The 19365-nt window shown below is 41.7% G+C and overlaps 1 protein-coding gene and 1 long non-coding RNA gene across 2 annotated transcripts in view; one reads left to right on the plus strand and one right to left on the minus strand.

Annotated features, from left to right (window-relative positions):
- The first annotated feature begins 4701 nt into the window (after positions 1-4701).
- On the plus strand, positions 4702-19301 carry LOC144336446 (uncharacterized). The gene is made up of 6 exons (XR_013408266.1): positions 4702-5652; positions 6899-6972; positions 11080-11396; positions 15546-15716; positions 18033-18328; positions 19118-19301. It is a non-coding gene; the product is annotated as an uncharacterized LOC144336446 (long non-coding RNA).
- Positions 13924-19365, minus strand: part of DSG2 (desmoglein 2) — a 50515-nt gene continuing 45073 nt past the window's right edge. The window contains exons 14-15 of the mRNA XM_001098597.5: positions 18587-18919; positions 13924-15731 (exon numbers count right to left, since the gene is read on the minus strand). Of these exons, the coding sequence (XP_001098597.3) occupies positions 14709-15731; positions 18587-18919 (1356 nt within the window). The 3' untranslated portion in view covers positions 13924-14708. The remainder of the gene's footprint in view (positions 15732-18586; positions 18920-19365) is intronic.

Consider the following 19365-nt stretch of genomic DNA (forward strand, 5'->3'; position numbering starts at 1 on the left):
CCAGGCCGGGCACGGTGGCTCAAGCCTGTAATCCCAGCACTTCGGGAGGCCGAGACGGGCGGATCACAAGGTCAGGAGATCGAGACCATCCTGGCTAACACGGTGAAACCTCGTCTCTATTAAGAAATACAAAAAACTAGCCGGGCGAGGTGGCGGGCGCCTGTAGTCCCAGCTACTCGGCAGGCTGAGGCAGGAGAATGGCGTGAACCTGGGAGGCGGGGCTTGCAGATCCGGCCAAAAAAAAAAAGAAAACATAAGCTCCTTGCAGCCAAGGGCCGTGTTATAAATCTTTCTATGTTCAGGACTTAGCAAGTCCAGTCCTGCTGCCAGGCCCAGTGGATTTAAAAATTGAACCTGGAGAAGAGAAAGGTTTTTATGAATTAATTACGCACATCAAGCAAGACTAAGATAACTCTTAAGAAAGATGGATGCCTCCTTTACGAAGAGTACAAGGAGAGATTAGCTTGAAATAGTAGCAAGAGGGACTCCAGTGAGACTTAAGAAAGAACTTTCTGATACAGATTCTGTGAACCCTGGGAGTGGATAACCGAGAATGATAGACAGTGGTCCCCTTTTTCCTTTCACTGGTCGGGTGGTATCTCCTAATGGGAGGATTGGATTAGGTGACCTCTCAAGCTTCTTTTAATTCTCTTTGTGATTGTAAATGTGTTTTCCCCACTTATTACAAATTATTGCTGTTATTTGCTCCACTGGTGGAAAATCTATTGTACAATTAATTTTTTTGTAGAGACTTCAAAGCATTTCATAGCCTATCTTCATTATCATGGGCTGGTGTAGATTTCTCCACTGAGCAAGCTGGGGACCCTCCCCCCAGTCTAGGATCTGTTCTCTTGCAAAGATCATGTTTTATAAACCAAATAAACAAAGAAAACTTGTTTTGCTCTGAAGGAAAAAAACAAAAAACACAAACCAAACCAAACCAAAATGAACAGCAACTTTGTCTGACCTTTCCTTCGCCTGTAAGCCTCAGAGCTGTTGGCCGTGTCTTGTAATAACTCTGATCTTTTGACTGAAAAAGCGTGCTAATCAGCCGGGCTTTGCCAACCTCCATTTGTTACCCAGTTGCTAAGTGATCGCTAAAGATTAGCCAGTCATAGGTGAATGGAAATTTCTACCCAGTGCTTTTTTTTAGAGATGAAAAATAGCTTAGGGCATTTAAAGAAAAAAAACAAAAACAAACAAAAAAAAACCACTTGTATGTCTTTGGCTCTTGAATTGTTTTTAAACAGCCTTTCTCTGTCCCAACAAATCCAAAAATTGGAAGAGGCAACAACCGTTTTTCTGAAGTTCTGAAGTGCCCTTAACCTTGGCTTTTTTCTTGTTCCCGTCATCATTTCTTTAGCTGGGGTGAACTGTCTGATGATGCAAGAGCTACGAGACAAACCATCGGCTTTATATATTGTATATCTTCTCCCCGCCCATCAAATGGGGGCCAAATAATAGTACTCTTCCCTAGGACTGTTGTGAGGATCGAATCAGACGATAGTATGAGAAATGCTCAGCATACGACCTGTCCAGAGAAGGTACCCAGTGCATACTGGATTCTTTATTAGTGGTGTGATCACCATCACCCTTGTTGTGCGCCAGGTTCTCTCTGTGCTTCGGAGTATTATTATTCCTAGGGGAAACGCACACTGAATTTTCTCTCTTAAAAACTACTTGCAGTAGAACACCCCTTGACCGGGGTAAGAACCCTTGAGTAACAGCGGCCACTGTGTCTGAAAGTTTTACCTGTGTACAGGTGTGCCACAGTTGCATGAACCTCACCTTTGGCTTGCTCATCTAAAAAGCAGACCAATAAACCATGTGACTGACACACAAGTTTAGAAAGGTCAGATAGCGTGGTGGATAGATCTATTCCAGGTTCCCTTGCGATTACCAAAAGGAGTTTGGGAGGATCTCTGTCTTTTGTAACCTTCAATGCTTCATTAATCCACATGTAGCTCTGCACCGAGCTGATTTTTTTTTTTGAGATGGAGTCTCGCTCTGTCACCCAGGCTGGAATGGAGTGGCGTGATCTCACTGCAAGCTCCACCTCCCGGGTTCAAGCAATTCTCCTGCCTCAACCACCTCAGTAGCTGAGATTACAGGCATCTGCCACCACACCGGGATAATTTTTGTATTTTTAGTAGAGACGGGATTTCACCATGTTGTCTAGGCTAATCTCGAACATCTGACCTCAGGTGATCCTCCCATCTTGGCCTCCTAAAGTGCTGGGATTATAGGTGTGAGCCAGCACGCTAGGCCCACAGCTCATTTTGAATGAACTCTACCAAAAACCTGCTGTTTACAATTTTTACATGATAAACAGCATAGTAACAAACATCCTTATATGTATATCTTTTCATAATTTTCAGACTCTCTCCTGAGGTAAGATCCTAGAAGCTGGGCTGAAGAACTTGGTTCTCTTTCCATGGGTCGGATCATTAGAATGTACAGAGGATGCACCTGGTAGCAGATGCTCTTCATCCCCAGTTATCAGGGCTGTGTCAGGAGTAGGGGAAAGAGATATGAGGAATTTGTTTGCCTCTGTGTTTCTTTTACTTCCTTGATAGTTTGTCTTGGTTTATCCTATTTCTTTTTTCTAACCCCCTGGCTTTTACTTATGGCCAAATATTACTGGAGTATGTATGACAGTAGAGGGAGACAGACGGGGCAGGCATGCAGGGAGCGGAAAAATTGAGCGAATATTCCTTTTAATCATTATCTTCATTTTTATTTCATCCCAGCTTCTCCATGTGGATCAGGTAGGTGGATTTTTCCAATTTTTAAGACTATAAATCCTAAACGAATTTCTCTAATTTTTAAGACTCTAAGTCCTGTACTAGCAACAATGTGGATTTTTCTACTTTTCCTTAGAGTGCTCTAGATTATGTGGGAATTTTATTTCTCTCTGTTTGCAAGAGAAACTCCTAAAGAGCTCATTCCTTAGAAAAGCATGAATTTCCACATGTCTCTTTAGCCATCAGTTTAACTGCTCTCAAAGAAATCTGAAGAATGCTTTGCTGTGTGTCTTTTCCCTTTTGTGTCCACTTTTAACTAAATGTCTCTTTCCAGTGTTTCCATTTCTAATTCTCAAGAAGGGAGTTAACTGGACTGATTATTCATCGTCATCCCATTGTGGGCAGATCTTTGAACAGTCTATCTCTTGGGCTTCCAGACAACCTGTAGATGGCTACTTTTAGGTTCAGTACCTCTCTCATCCAGTCAGCTGTTGGTTGAGTGTGTGGTTGGGTGTGTATCACATGGAATGGAAAGATCCTCTGATGCTCTAGAATTCCGAGTGAGGTGAAGGACATTCAGTGGACCTTGAGGTGAAGGGCATTCAGCGGACCTCAGGGATTTCTTTTAAATTGGCAAACTAGTCCAGGGGCAGTACCTCACACCTGTAATCTCAGCACTTTGGGAGGCCGAGGTGGGAGGATCACTTGAGCCCAGGAGTTCAAGACCAGCCTTGGTCACATAGCAAATCCCCATCTCTACAAAAAGTAAAAAAAAATTAGCGGGATGTGGTGGTGCCTGTGGTCCCAGCTACTCTGGAAGCGGAGGCAGGAGGATCACTTGAGTGGCAGATTGAGGCCGCAGTGATTGTGCCTATGATTGCGCCACTGTACTCTATCCTGGGCAACAGAGTGAGACCTTGTCTCAAGAAAATAAATAAATAAATAAATAAATTGGCAAACTAGGAGAGAAAAAGCCTGGTAAGTATAGCCTGGCATTTTGTTAAAAAATTTATTTAAGGTTCACAGTGGTTGGAGTTATCTTCAACTTTCCCCCTCCCTCTTCCTGCAGAATCTCCTCTTTCAGCTGAGGATTCTTTCTAAAACCTGGTTACAAGGTGTCTTGCTCACAATTGTCTGTGGCTCTGTACTGCATGAAGAGTCTGGTCCCACAGCCTTAGCCGCTGTTCCAAGTCCTCCACAGGGTGGCCTGTATCTACCTTTTCACCCACACCTTCTGCTGCACTCACCGCCTCTAATCCCTTACCCCCAGCCACCCTCACCTGTGTGAGCTTCTGATCTAGGTCGTCCCTCCTCCTGTTTACTTACTCTATGGATGAGTTCATTTTTGCATTATTACAAAGAAATACCTGAGGCTGGTTATTTATTTATTTATTGAGACAGAGTCTCACTCTGTTGCCCAGGCCGGAGTGCAGTGGCACGATCTCGGCTCACTACAAGCTCTGCCTCCCACGTTCAAGCGATTCTCCTGCCTCAGCCTCCAGAGTAGCTGGGATTACAGATGCCCGCCATCACGCCCGGCTAAGTTTTGTATTTTTGGTAGAGATGGGGTTTCACCATGTTGCTCAGGCTGGTCTCGAACTCCGGACCTCAGGTGATCTGCCTGCCTCAGCCTCCCAAAGTGCTGGGATTACAGGTGTGAGCCACCCCACCTGGCCTGAGACTGGTAGTTTATAAAGAAAAGAGGTTTAATTGGCTCGCGGTTCTGCAGGTGAACCAGAGGTGTGGTGCTGGCATCTGCTTCTGGTGGGGGCCTCAGGAAGCTTCCAATTATTGGTGGAAGGCGAAGGGGGTATCACATGGTGAGAGATGTATCACATGGTGAGACCAGGATCAAGAGAGGGGAGAGAGGGGCTACAGTCTTTTAAAAAACAACCAGATCTCGCGTGAACTACCTGAGCGAGAACTGGTTCCTCACTAAGGGGATGGCACGAAGCCATTCATGAGGGATAGGTTCCCATTATCCAGTACCTCCCACTAGACTCCATTTCCATCATTGGAGGTCACATTTCAACTGAGATTCGAAGGGGACCCATATCCTAACTATATCAACTTCCAATTTTCATCGAAAGCCCACCTGTGTAAGAAGAGCTGCTAGACATTCCCTTTCCCCTTCAACTTGGAGGAATTGGGAATGACAAGGAGAAATTAATCAAAAGAAGAATTAATCTCTCCCATCAGCCTTGGCATTTTCTTTCTATCTTTGATGTGTTGTTTTTTTACAGGGTGTCTTGGTTTTCAGAATAAGCTATTTGTAACTACTTCCTCCACTATATTGTGAGCCTCTGGAGGGCAAGGGCTGGGTCTTACTCGTCTTTGAATAATTTTAAAGCCACTAAACAGGGTTCTGCACATAGTGAGAATTCAACATATGCTTAGTTGAATCTAATTTTTCAGAAAAAGTCAACATCTATTCTTAAGAAAGCCCACGCCAGACTGACTGTGTTATTTGTAAATCCATTGGCCAGCGTCATTTCCTCCAAAATACAGCATTTTTGATAGAGCCGAAGGCTCATGACTGACCTTCAGAAAGACATTTTGTATTTCACCATCAGAGTGGTACAGGTTTTATTAGACTTCCGTAATCCAGGTCTCATTTCTCAGGCAGCTCTGAAGCATATCACACTTTATCTGAGAGGGTCACAGTTAGTGAAGGAAGGTATTGGCCTTTGCAAGTTTGTGTTGCTCAAGAACTTATTACTTAATTGCTTAATTTTTTGTTTTTCTTTCTAGCGTTGATAGAGTGACTTTGCCTCTTTTACTGCGTGCATAGTGCCATCTTGTGGCCATGAAGCATATGACACTCCTAGTTATGCCACAGTGCTTCTGCTGTTCCATCTTATTTCTGTAGTCCAGAGGCTAAGTGTAGAAACACATGGATTGTTACTAGGTGAGCGTACATATAGTTTACTGCTAAGCCAATTCAACCTGGTACATCTAGGTGGGGTATATCTAGAAGCATTTAAGATGCTTGTATTTTGTGCGTTTTCCAACTTCTTTCATTGAAGTACCCCAATCCAGTGTTTTTCTTTGAAAAAGAACCCATGTAACCTAGGGAAACAATAGATGTGGTCCTTGGAGAGGCTGGAAAGAGAAACTCAAGATGACTTTAGAAGGGTCCAACTCAAGAGGGGTTGCAAAACCAAACTTGCTGCTAGAAGAAGCTGAAAGCAGTAGACGAGGGGCAGGGGAACACATAGGGTACGTCTTAATGTATAGCCTTCGGTAAAAAGAAAGAAGAATAAAACAGATCTTTAATATAGTGAGTAAAATCTCCAACAATCCAAGTAACCAGAATATAGGAACTGAAAGAGCTTTTGAACCATTGCAAATAGGTCGTGTCCTGCACTGAAACCTCTGTAGTTTTCCTCAGGATCCCTCAAAGCCATTGAGAATCCATCGATTCAGACTTAACAATGAGAACTGACCTGGGCTTGGGATGCAGCAGATTAAATGTTGCTAGTTAAATGAATCATGCACAGGTTTAGAAAACCAGTCTGAAAATTTTGTTTGGATTTTTGCAATTGTCTTGCTTGAATGTACCAAAAACCCCTACCCTCTGAGACAGGTAAATTCCTCCCACCACAGTGCACCATTCTTCCTATGACTGGCCCTCTGTTCATTCAGTCACCAACCATTTCTTTTGTTGGTTGATACTGGAGTAAGTATGAGATGACACATATCAAAAAGGCCCATTCCTGCCTTCGTTTATCTCAATACCCACTGACAGTATGCAGGGGAACAATGGGGGATGCAAATCAATTCTTCAACAGCCTTATGACCCTAACTCAGAGATTCTATCTGTAGGAACAATGGGAATGCAAATGGTGAGTACCTGGTGCTACCTGACTTTTAGCAACAATGAAGTGGGCCAAAGTGCAGCCTGATTAATGTTTAATTACAAATATATTTGTGTTCAGAACTCAGCATGCAATCCTTGTCAACACTGGGGGACAGTTTCAAGTCTGGTAATAATTGAGGAGGAGGCAACCACTACTAATAGGCCTACAGGAACAAGGAGAGAGCATGGGTCCAGGAACTCAGAGAGGGAGTTGCTCTATAGAGAGATGCGTAACAGAGGGAGGAAGAGGGAGAGATGCCCTGACCTCATTTTTCTCTTTCTCACCAATCTCTAGCCAAGGCCATCACTGGCGAAGTCCATCTAAAAGCCAGAGTCAGCAAGCAGCGCCCGTTGAAACGTCCATAAAAGGTAAGCTCCTGGGCCTCAGAGCAGGTTGAAGGGCAGAGAGAGAGTATGAAGAGGCAAATGGAAAATACCTGGCCCAGGGCATATCTGGATTTTTAACAGATACATATGTTCCTCATCACATTTTTTTCAATTTGGATGGGCTGGTTTTTGTAATCTGTGGAGCAATGTGAGTCCATCCACTGATGGACTTGATGCTGTATGTTTCATATCATGCCAATAATGCATTATAGCAAGTGGGGCAGGGGTATGATGGAAGGTGTGAGGGACAGAAACAATGCTGAAAGCTTTTTGATTAGCATAAGGGTAGAAAGAAAGTCAGAGATTGAATGGCATAGCAAGATCCACAGAGTGAAAGCTCAAGGTTCACATGTATCATTTGTGAAACAGTAGAGTATTTGAAGGTTGACTGTGATAAATTAAAGTTGCATATTGTAATTTCCAGAACCGTTGTAATCACCCAGTGGGTTCTTCCTGCACAGACAAAACCAATTCACTGCAGGGGGATAGGGGAATGGGTGCCGCTGATTGGTTGGGGATGCAATCACAGGGGTGTGGAAAACGGTCCTAGTGCACCAAGTCTGCTACAGGATGGGGGCCACAGGAGCAGTTGAGCCAAGAGTCATGGATATCCAGTTATCAAAAATGTAAAAGCCTGAAAAGACATCCCAAAAGGCCAATCTTATGTTCTATTATAATAATGTTATCTGCCGGAGTAATTGGGGAAGTTGCAAATTTTGTCACTTCCGGAAGAATGGATGGTAATTGTTTACATCTACACCTTAGCAGACTAGAAGCCGCTTTCATCCTCCTAACCTGGTGGGCTTTCATTAGTTTTATAAAGGTGGTTTAGTTTTCGGGAAAGGCTCTTATCATTTAAACTATAACCTAAATATCTCCCAAAGTTAGCTTAGCCCAAGCCCAGGAATGACCAAAGGCAGTTTGGAGGTTAAAGGCAAGATAGGGGTTGGTTAGATCAGACCTCTTTTGTGTTGTGATTTTCTCATTGATATAATTTTTGCAAAGGTGGTTTCACTCTGAAGTTTCCCCCAAATCTTTACACAATGATAGAAATATTCTAGATTTGTGCTGTCCAGTTAGTTGGTAGCCGCTTGCCACGTAGAGCATAGCCCTAGAGTGTAAGTACAAATGTAAATGGGAAAAAACTGAATTTTCCCTGGTGCAAAAAAGGGAAAACTTTCCCTTGCCATCTCTCATCTCTCTTTTTCTTACAGTATTTAGTTTAAAGAACCTGCAGTTGTTAGCTCTTTCTCTATCTCCTTTGCCAGCTTTATAACCAGGGATGTCCTTCTGAAGGACCTGGGGCTGTCTCTTTGAAATGTTAACATCAAAGAAGCCAGCACCCCTATCTTCCCATCTCCATGGCTGCTCGCTCCAAATTATAACTAGCTACCTGTCAGAGAGATCTAAGAAGTTTGTTATTTCTTTGAACAAAGGCAATTAGCAAAGACAATAGCCACCTCAATTACCAGGTGAATTTAAGATGAGCTATGTATGACAAAATGGTGCTGTCAAATCCTGTGACTTGAGGACAAGCTATAGTTTATCTTGTGAATAGGTATGTTCTAAATGGCTATATAAAAAGCAAAAACTTTTTGCCTTTGCAATTTCTTTCTTTCTTTCTTTTTGAGGTGGAGTTTCACTCTTGTTGCCAGGTTGGAGTGCAATGGGGTGATCTCGGCTCACCTCTACCTCTACCTCCTGGTTCAAGTGACTCTCCTGTCTCAGCCTCCCGAGTAGTTGGGATTACAGGTACCTGCCACCGTGCCCAGCTAATTTTTGTATTTTTAGTAGAGACGAGGTTTATCTGGTCAGGCTGGTCTCAAACTCCCGACCGCAGGTGATCTGCCCGCCTCAGCCTCCCAAAGTGCTGGGATTACAGGCGTGAGCCACTATGCCCAGCCTGTATTTTTTTTTTTTTTAGATGGAGTCTCACACTGTTGCCCAGGCTGGAGTGCAGTGGCGCAATCTCGGCTCACTGTAAGCTCTGCCTCCCAGGTTCAAGCAATTCTCCTGCCTCAGCCTCCCAAGTAGCTGGGACTACAGGTGCCCGCTACCACACCTGGCTAATTTTTTGTGTTTTTAGTAGAGATGGGGTTTTACTTTGTTAGCCAGGATGGTCTTGATCTCCTGATCTAGTGATCCACCCGCCTCAGTCTCCCAAAGTGCTGGGATTACATAGGTGTGAGCCACCTCGCCCGGCCTGCAGTTTCTTTAGGAGCTACCTATGATGTGCCTCACCTTCAGGACTTAATGCTTATTCAGTGATAAAACTGTTTTCTTTCTCCTTTACTTTGTGGAAAGGTTCCTTAGGTTGACAGGAAATTTTGTTGTTAGTTATATTTCCTCAATAAGAGCAACCAATTAAAAAGTAAACACAAGGGGGTGTAGGTGAAAGGTCAATAGAGGCACTACAGTGGAATCCTAAAACGTGCAGTACACAAAAGAAGTCAGCAAACAAGAGTGGAGAAAACCAAAAAAACCAACAAAAAACCCAGGTGGACAAAGAGAAAACAAATACAAAGATGGAAGCTTAAACTTATCCATATAAATAATTGCCGTAAAACCTTCTGATAAAAGTCAGAAATTGTCAAAACAGGAAAAGCCAAGACCTACCTGTATATTGTTTACAATAAACGTACTATAAAGGCACAGCCAGATGTCAAGCAAAAGGATCAAAAAGATACCATGGAAGCACTAACCATAAGAAGGCTGGTGTGGCTGTATTAATGTTAGGCAAAGTAGATTTCAAGACAAAGAATGTGTTAGAAGAAAAACTTGAGACAAATTATATTTTACAAAGTTGGCTGGGTGTGGTGGCTCACGCCTGTAATCCCAGCAGTTTGGGAGGCTGAGAGAGGTGGATCACTTGAGGCCAGGAGTTCGAGACCAGCCGGGGCAACATGGGGAATCCCCATCTCTACTTAAAAAAAAAAAAAAAAAAAAAATTCAAAATTAGCTTGGTGTGGTGGCACACGCCTGTAATCCCAGCTACTCAGGAGGCTGAGATAATCACTTGGGCCTGGGAGGCAGAGGTTGCAGTGAGCCGAGATCCCGCCACTGCACTCTAGCCTGGGTGACAGAGTGAGACTCCATCTCCAAAATAATAAAATAAATACATAAATACATTTTACAAACTTTAGTTGAGCAAAGAATAATTCGCAAATTGGGCAGCTCCTAAACCAGAGAAGATTCAGAGCCATGCTGGCACTGCCACGTGGTCAGAGAGGATTTATGGATAGAAAAAGGAGGTACAGAAATAGCAGGACTGGTTGCAGCTCAGGGTTTGCCTTATTTGAATGCAGTTTGAACCGCTGGCTGCCTGTGAGTGATTGAAGTACTGCGGCTGTGATTGCCTGAGACAAAAGTAGGTTACAGTCTGTTTACACATCCAGTTAGGTTACAGTTCACTAAGTATGGAGAAACCTTCAGGCCAAACTTAAAATATGTAAGGAGGGCTGGGTGTGGTGGTTCATGCCTGTAATCCCAGCACTTTGGGAGGCCGAGGTGGGAGGAACCCCTGAGGTCGGGAGTTTGAGACCAGCCTGACCAATATGGAGAAACCCTGTCTCTATTAAAAATACAAAATTAGTTGGGCGTGGTGGTGCGTGCCTGTAATCCCAGTTACTTGGGAGGCTGTGGCAGGAGAATCACTTGAACCCGGGAGGTGGAGGTTGCGGTGAGCTGAGATTGCACCATTTCACTCCAGCCTGGGCAACAAGAACAAAACTCCGTCTCAAAAAAAAAAAAAAGAATGTAAGGAGGCAGCTTTAGGCTAAAGGTAATTGAAGAGAGGCATTTCATAATGATAAAACGATCAGCTCTTCAGGAACACAGTAATCCTAAATGTGTTTGTACCTAATAATACAGGCAAAATGTTTCAAAACACAGGAAACAAAAATAGAAAGAATTAAAGGGGGAAATAATCAAAGCCACACTTGGGAGACTTCAACCTCTTAGTAATTAATGGAAAAAGTAGACAAAGTAATTGGGAATGATATCGAGGATTAAAATAAAACATAATGAAACCAAGAAATTTTGGTTTGTTAAGAAAGTCAGATTTAGTGATTTGACATGTCTCATTTTTAGGTGATGTTTAGTTAGCAACGTCCTATTGTAGACATTTTGATGTGGTGTTTGGAATATGGTCTGCAGAGATCAACCAGAAGTAGCTCCATGTGCCACTTGCAGTGGGAACTGAAGTCACAGGAATAAAACAGTCTTCACGCTTTAGGATGTCCTGATGTGCCAGTGTCATGAAATCTTCATTCATGAGACATTCCAGTTTACCGGCAGTGTAGACTAGAATATGCTACACCTCCCAAAATGTTTTGTTAGTATAAGGATTATTTTGAGCTGATTATTTTGAGAAATAGCAGACACAGGAGAAACTCTGAAGATAGAACGTAAGTTTACCTTTTGTAAAGGGATTTACATTTATAAAGGAAATGTCCATTTATAAGGCTGTATCCCTCTCTACCAGAAACACAGGATGACTATAAGTGACAAGGACATTAACTGAAATCTGCATAACAAATCTTATTTAAGCTTACCAGACTTTTCCTGGTCACCTTCCCATAACTTCTTTCCCCTGCCCAGAAGCCCTTAATCCCCTTTCCTTTGTTTTAGCCCAAGTTGGTATATTGTTAAATTAAAGTAAATTCGGCCTGACGCTGCCTTCATACCTTGAGTCCCCACATGACCAACTGCAGCCTAGCTTGGTACATAAATGAACTGAAAGCCTAACTTAGGAGTATATTTTTGTAACACATAGCTGAGTGTCAATCAATCACAGCAGCTGAGTTTCAGCCAGTCACTGGCTGCCAACTGATCAGCCCACCTCCAATTAAGGCAAAGGCTCAGCTGTAATCAATCAAGCAGCTTCCCTACCTCACTTCTATTTTCTGTCTATAAATACTGCCTGCTCATTATTGTAGAACAGAGTTCTCTGAACCTTTTCTAGTTCTAGGGCAGCCCAATTTTGTGAATCATTCTTTGCTTAAATAAACTGTTAGATTTAATTTGTTTAAAGCTCTTCTTGTAACATTTTACTCCCAAGTTCTAACCACCCCTTTGAGCTGCTCTTCCCAGTTACTGCAAAGCATGCATGAGATACACATGTTAATAGACTAATGTTTGTTTTTCTCTTGTTAATCTGTGTTTTGTTACAGAGCCCCAGCTGGGGGCCTAGAAGAAAAAGATTTGCTTTTCTTCTCTTACAGCAGCAACTCTGATCTTTTCCCTTCTAAACTATGACAAGCAATTAAAACAGCCTCTCAAACATTGGTAGAATGATTTCATCTCTTTGCGTTAGATATACTAGTTTTCTCCAGCCAAATCCAGCGGATTTCTCCAGCGTTACTCTGGGCAGAGAGTGACCTTCAATACCTTAGGAACAAGGTTGCCAAAGTTGGAAAATGAAAATGCCAAGTACTCAGATAAACTTGAATTTTAGATAACCAGTAACTTTTTTTATTGCAAGCAGATCTAATTAAATAACAAAGTCCAAGAGGCACCTGCCTTTACGGCACGCTCCCTAACAAACTGAGCTATATTCCTTGTAAAATAGAATAGAGAAATAAAAATCTGCGAGGAAAGGGTCACTCTAAAGGTAGTCTTTTTATTTAAATATTTTATGATGATACACATACAAATATAATCTCCCAAAAAACAAATGCAAAACTAATACAAATCACTTTTTCAGGAACAAAGAAAATCATTTAGAAAATGTGATTATGCTACAAGAGGCAGGTTAGGTTTCCAAGGCTGCTCAAGGAGGAAGCTTAAGACCAACTTTTGTTTGAGTACAGGGGTGATATTTACATTTTCACATACTAGTGATATTCCTGTTGCATACTTGGCAAAATAAAACTGTTAGTAGGTCTACAATAATAATAAAAGAAACAACAATTACTAAGTAAACAATTCTAGGTCATGGAAGAGTAACCTCCATTTACACTACAGATTTAGATGTCTAAAAATATGTGCCCTTATCTGTACACAGTTAGTGGGAGCACACTATATAAATCCTTTGCATAACACCATTCAATGATATTTTTTAAAGTCTACACCATTTTAAAGTTTTACTTCCCTAGCAAAATATCTTCAGTCAGGAAATTAGTCTTCGAAAATTATTGTGTTGTGGGAAATACATAAATTATTACTGATAATGCACATATATTTTGAAACATTATTTCTAGGAGCAATAAAACATAACCTATTTAGGAGCTAACCAATCCAAATAATTTGTAAAAAAATTAACTTGTAGAAAAGGGAGCGATGTTGTGCAAAATCAATTATTTGAGGTTTTTATAATATTGAGTACTTAGGTACTAAGTCCCACCCGACCAGTCAATAACTGACAAATCAAAACAAAATAATAATTTCAAAGACAGAATTACAGAAATATAGGGCTTTTTGAGATTTTTGGCAATTGTAAACAAAAATGAATGGTTTGTACAACTCAGTGTAATTCTACAAATATTTATTTGGCACCCATGTTAGGCACTGAGGATACACAGCAGTGAAATAGGCCTAGTTGTTCTTACAACTAGAGAACATAGTTGGTTAATGTAGCTGCACTAAATTGTAGCTGTTTAGAAGATAACATACCCTGAGGTTTTTTTTAAGTATACTATTACTATAAGTAAAATTATTTTATAAATTTTGGTTTTGATTATTCAACTCAATTTGGAGTGTTCAAAATTTTCATGGTGGTTGAGACAAGTAAGAGGTATAATGCTATATATATATATATATATATATATTTTTTTTTTTTGAGATGGAATCTACTGTTGCCCAGGCTGGAGTGCAATGCTGCGATCTCCACTGCTGCGGCTCACTGCAACCTCCGCCTCCCAGGTCCAAGTGATTCTCCTGCCTCAGCCTCCCAAGTAGCTGGGATTACAGGTGCCCACTACCACGCCCAGGTACTTTTTGTATTTTTAGTAGAGATGGGGTTTCATCAGGTTGGCCTGGCTGATCTCAAACTCCTGACCTCAAGTGATCCACCTGCCTCGGCCTCCCAAAGTGCTGGATTACAGGCATGAGCCACTGCCCCTGGCCAGTATAATGCTATTTTTAAGACTATACAGTATATATGTGCACACACACACACACACACACATATACACACGAGTCATGTGCACAGAAACATACAATGTGTATTCTTATCAATGGTCCAATTTAATGAATCACACTCAGATTAAAAGGGTTCAAGTCTTAAGGAAAACCAAAACTGGTGCTCAGACTGTGCATATATCTTTGGATCAATGAGTTGTTGAAAATCTGCTAGATGCAGTAAAGTATAGAATACAGAACATCAATGTTTAATGTTAATATGGTGGGCAAAGAGACCCAATCAGTTTCCTGGGTTGCTTTACTGGACGGCTGATGAACTAGATACTCTGTTCATTTGCTAAATTCTCAGAAGCCAGACTGACTCTCTATGTATCTTCTCAGGATTGTTTGCATAGCTTGCTAAAAGGCACCTAAACAGCAGCATCATCTCTATGTCCTCAGTAAATCATGGAGCATTTCTAAAATACACTCCTGGAAGCAGAGACAGTGTGGTCCTTTGCGTCTCGTATCAGTGACTGAGAAACATTTTAAGATCAATGTGTATGTGTCTGTAAGGCTCATGAAAAATCAGGTACATTGGAAACATGAAATTAGTCACTGCTAATTAAACTCGGGGTCAGTTTGTGGCTGACTGCTGTTTAGGAGTAAGAATGCTGTACAGTGCTATGCTTGGTGACTCTGGTGGAAGATGTGGTTATGGTAGAATTAGAATGACCAGATTCCTCTAAACCAAAGTCTGGCAGAGGGCCAGGGACTCCAGCTCCAGACACCATGGTGTTCCTAGCCTTCACAGAGTTTTCAGTGGGAATCTGGTAACTGGATTGCAGAGTGGAAGCAGGTGCTAGAACTCTTTCTGTCACTGTCACATTCTGTCCTACTGCTATATTAGGCATGGCCAGAGTAGGTTGTACACCTGAGCTGGGGGCAAGGAAGCTCTCTCTTTCCCTCACCATGACGTAAGGTGCATCCTGCAGATGCTGAGTGCCTTCCAGAGGATTCGATCCACCCCCATGAGGCTGTATTACTCTTTCAGTGACCACAACTGTACCTTCATTAGCATAAGGCTGATCTACCAAGGCAGAAGCTGGAGCATACACCCTCTCGGTCACAATAAGGCTCTGTGGCTGTCTAGGACCCAGGATCACAGTGCTTGGTGGCATAGTGGACCCTGTGACATAGGAAGTTTCTGTTGCTATGATATTTCTAGAAGCCACTGGGTCAGGAAGAGGTGTAGCTACCTTTTGCGCCTGCCTAGAAGACACAGATCTTTCAGTGACTATTTCCTGAGTTACTTTCTCTGCATTTGCTTCTTGCAAAGATTTTGGAACTGGGAAGCTACTGCCAGAGGAGTAGGTATTCTCTGAATTAACCATAGTTTGCTCATAGGCTGAACGTGAAGCTGTGTTCATACTTGTTTCTGTGGCAGGTTTTTGCCTCTGCTCAATTTCCATATTTATGTCTATTTTTTGACCCAGGCAAACTTCAGCTAGCGTCTTGAATTTAAGTCCCAAATCATCTAAGAAGCGGTCATCTAGCTCTCCTTCAATAAAACTGCAACAACCAATAGAAGCATTCAGCGATTCAGTTTCTTCCTGAGAATAGACCAGAAGGCAATCTTTGGCTGTGTGATTTTCATCTTCCTCAGTGTAAGAGGCCGCTTTCTAAAATGAAAACAAAACAAAACAAACACAAAACAGACCAATAATTAGTAATACAAATTCATTTAAAAACAAGACTCTATATTCCTGTTCAAAATGCAGTAATGTGAATTTAATTACAAGGAACCATCAGGGAAGCACAAATTGAGAGAGATCCTACAACACAACTGGTCTGCATTCTTAAAAATATATTAATATCAGGGAAAAAAATAGAGAGGCAGAGGGGACTGTTTCAGATTAAAGGAGACTAAAGTGTCAGGACAACTAAATGGAATGCAAGATCCTGAGAAAAAATTGCTATAAAATATATTGTGATAGTTGGCTAAATTGAAATACGGACTGTGTCAATGTTAAAGTTCTACATTTGTTAACTGTACCATAGTAATGTAAGTCAGTGAATGTGTGTCAGTGAGAGAGAAAATGGAAAAGCAAATAGCAAATGTGGCAAAATATTAATAATTGGGTCCAAAATTTCTACTATTCTTGCACATTTTCTGATAATTTTGAAATTACTTCCAAATCAAAAGTTAGTACATACATACATAACCAAGAATGACTGAAGCAGGATTAGCGTGGAGGGAAAACATATCAAAGGAAAACAAACAGGATGCTAGAATTGAGCTTAGCGGTGAGACAAGAAAGGCCAAGAAGTGGATTTGCTTGACACCAACAACATCCCTGTTAAGCTGATACTTGGAGGGTGAAGGATGGTATGAAAGACGGGAGGGTGGAAAGGAGCAGAAAGTGGGAAAGCTTGCTAATAATTTCAAATGTAGAAGAGAGGACAGAAGTAACTTGCTTCCTCTCTCAATGGAAGCCCCTCCCCTTACTCCTCTCTAGGGCCCTTCAGATGCCTTATATTCCAACTCTGCCCGTTCTCATGCCCATTCTCATGAGCGCACAGGGCCTTGTTCTCAAGAAAACCACCCAATCCTGCTTTTTTTTTTTTTTTTTAAAGTATTCTTACTATGTCTGTAGGATCTGTAGTAAAGTTATCTTATTTCTGATATCCATAGTTTGTGTTTATTCTTTTAATATCCTAATAATCTGGTAAAATGTTGATCAATTTTATTGACCTCTGTAAATAATAAGCTTATGGTTTCAATTTTTTTTTCTATTGCTTTTTGCTAACTATTTCATTGATTTTTGCTCTAAAATTCATTATTACCTTATTTCTGCTTGTTCTGGGTTTAATTTGCTCTTCTAACTTCTGAGCGTGGGAGCTTAGGTCACTGATTTGAGACCCATCTTCTAAATAACCATTTTTGCTACAACTTCCCTTCAAGCATCACTTTAGTAGTTCCCCACACATTTTCATAAATAACGTGTAATTTAATTTGCAGTCATGTGTATTTATAAATATTTGAGTATATTTTATATATCTCTGTTACTCATCTCTGGTTTTAATTTCTTTTGTCATGAAAGTACATGGTATGACTGCAGTTCTGCATTTATTTTATGTCCTAGAACAGAGTCTATATGAAAAAGCATGTGTATTCTTCTGCTTCTGTTGCATAGAGTGTTCTGTCAATGTCAACTAGATCCATTTGGTTGAGTACTAAGTTTTCTATATGCTTACTATTCTGTCTACTTGTTCTTTCATTTACTGATAGAACAGGTCGAATCCTCCAACTATCAACTATCATTATGAATTTGTCTATTTCTCTTTGAGTTGTTTCTGCTTTAAGTTTTACAAATTTCTGTTACTAGGTTCTGATATATTCAGGTCTCCTGATGAACTGACCCACTTTTCATTATGAACTATCCCTCATTATTCCTGGTCATATTCCTTGTTCTGAAGTATACTTGATCTCTATGTTACACTTTTTTTTTAGACAGAGTTTCACTCTGTTGCTCAGGCTGGAGTGCAGTGGTATGATCACAGCTCACTGCATCCTTGGCTTCCCAGGCTCAAGTGATCCTCCTACCTCAGCCTTCTGAGTAGCTGGGACTACAGGTGTGTGCTGGCATGCCTGGCTACTTTTTTGTATTTTTGGAGAGAGAGGCTTTCACTATATTGCCTACGCTGGTCTTGAACTTCTGGGCTCAAGCGATCTGCTTGAGCCTTGGTCTCCCACAGTACTGGGACCACAGGCATGAGCCACTGTGCCTGACTTCTACAGTATACTTTTATCTTCAGTCCTGCTTCTAATTCCTTAATTCTAGCATGAGCTTCCTTACTGCATCTGATCATCTCCCTGGAACGTTTCTCATCGTTTTTTGGTGAACCCTCATAACAGCAAAGCCAAGTACTCACATACAGAAGGTAAAATTTAAATGGACTTAATAGATTGTGTTTTTTAGGTTATATATTCTCTGCCTCTCCTACGGAGCTCATCCCTACCAAGCCTGCGCCTACAGAAGGATGGGACTTTCCGAACCACTGGCATCTGTCTTGGTCCTATGACGTGCTTTGGTCAATGAAATGTGAGTGTAAAAAGGTGGAGGCTTTGAGAGCCATTGCCTGGTTCTGCCTTGTTCTTTTCTTTGGGTCACAAGGACAGCAGCTTCCCAGGTACAATCTGCTCTCTCAGCGGGCATCTTGATATGAAGACATCATGAAGCAGAGCAGAGCTGAGCTGACTGGCAAAAACATAACTGTAAGTGAGAAATATGCCTGTGTGAGAACTAAGATCGTGGGGTCACTTGTTACTGCAGCATAATTTAGCTAACACTGACTGATTCTGTGGGTCCCATTTCTCTTTCCTTATTGCCTGTAAGTATTCCCTGAAAAAAGAAAAAAAAAACCCCAAAGTCTCATTTGGATACAAGGCAATGATTACCCTAATAATAACACAGTCACATACAAATGTTCCCTTCACGCCCCCCTCACCCCAATACATAAAGCCCATCCTTACATCACTGAAATAATTTCTTAAGAATTCTTCGTTCAGCGCAACAGCAGCTGCCTGAGCTCCGGCCATGTCTCTGGAAGCCCCTGTGGCTCTTGTGGTCTTCGTGGTTTCAGTGGTCATGATAGCGCCTGTGGCCCCTGTAACCTGGGTAGCTCTACCAGAAAGCAGGCTTCTGTATTCTTCCCACCTTCCGTCCATCTCAGACATCTCATGCTGCCCTTTGGCAAAGGAAGCAGAGCTACTTCCTTTCATGGTGGCTTCCTTGGCCATACCTCCTACTCCATTTCTTCCTCCTAGACTTTCCCCTTGATCCACTGGCAGAAATGATGGCACCACCTGTGAGAGCAAACACAGCTAAGAACTGAGTCAGAAGGATGGAGGGAATCCTTCATCCTTGGTAGAAGGATCCGAGCCAAGTGGGCATAGGAAGGTATAAGCTATTTCCACTGAGACCAATTAGAAAAAGTATTTTGAGTTGAATAACTTACATAAGTCTTATGAAGATCTCCTTTCTTCTATCTTCTTGTTTTATAGCTGGATAGAGCCCAAAGAGGAAACAAAGCCCCCACAGTCACATAGGGTCTCAGCTCCTTTACTCTATGGGCACCAATGGCATTTCAATCTTCCTCTACAGTTTGATACCTTCTTCTATAGTTATAGGATTCTTAATTTTGTTTTGACCTGGATCCATGGCCACCCAAAATAAAGACTCTATTTCCAAGCTTCTGATGCCACTAGATATAGCCACCTGACTAAGCTGTGGTCAATGTGAATGAAGCAGA

This window comes from Macaca mulatta, chromosome 18, assembly GCF_049350105.2.
Source record: "Macaca mulatta isolate MMU2019108-1 chromosome 18, T2T-MMU8v2.0, whole genome shotgun sequence".
Lineage (NCBI taxonomy): Eukaryota > Metazoa > Chordata > Mammalia > Primates > Cercopithecidae > Macaca > Macaca mulatta.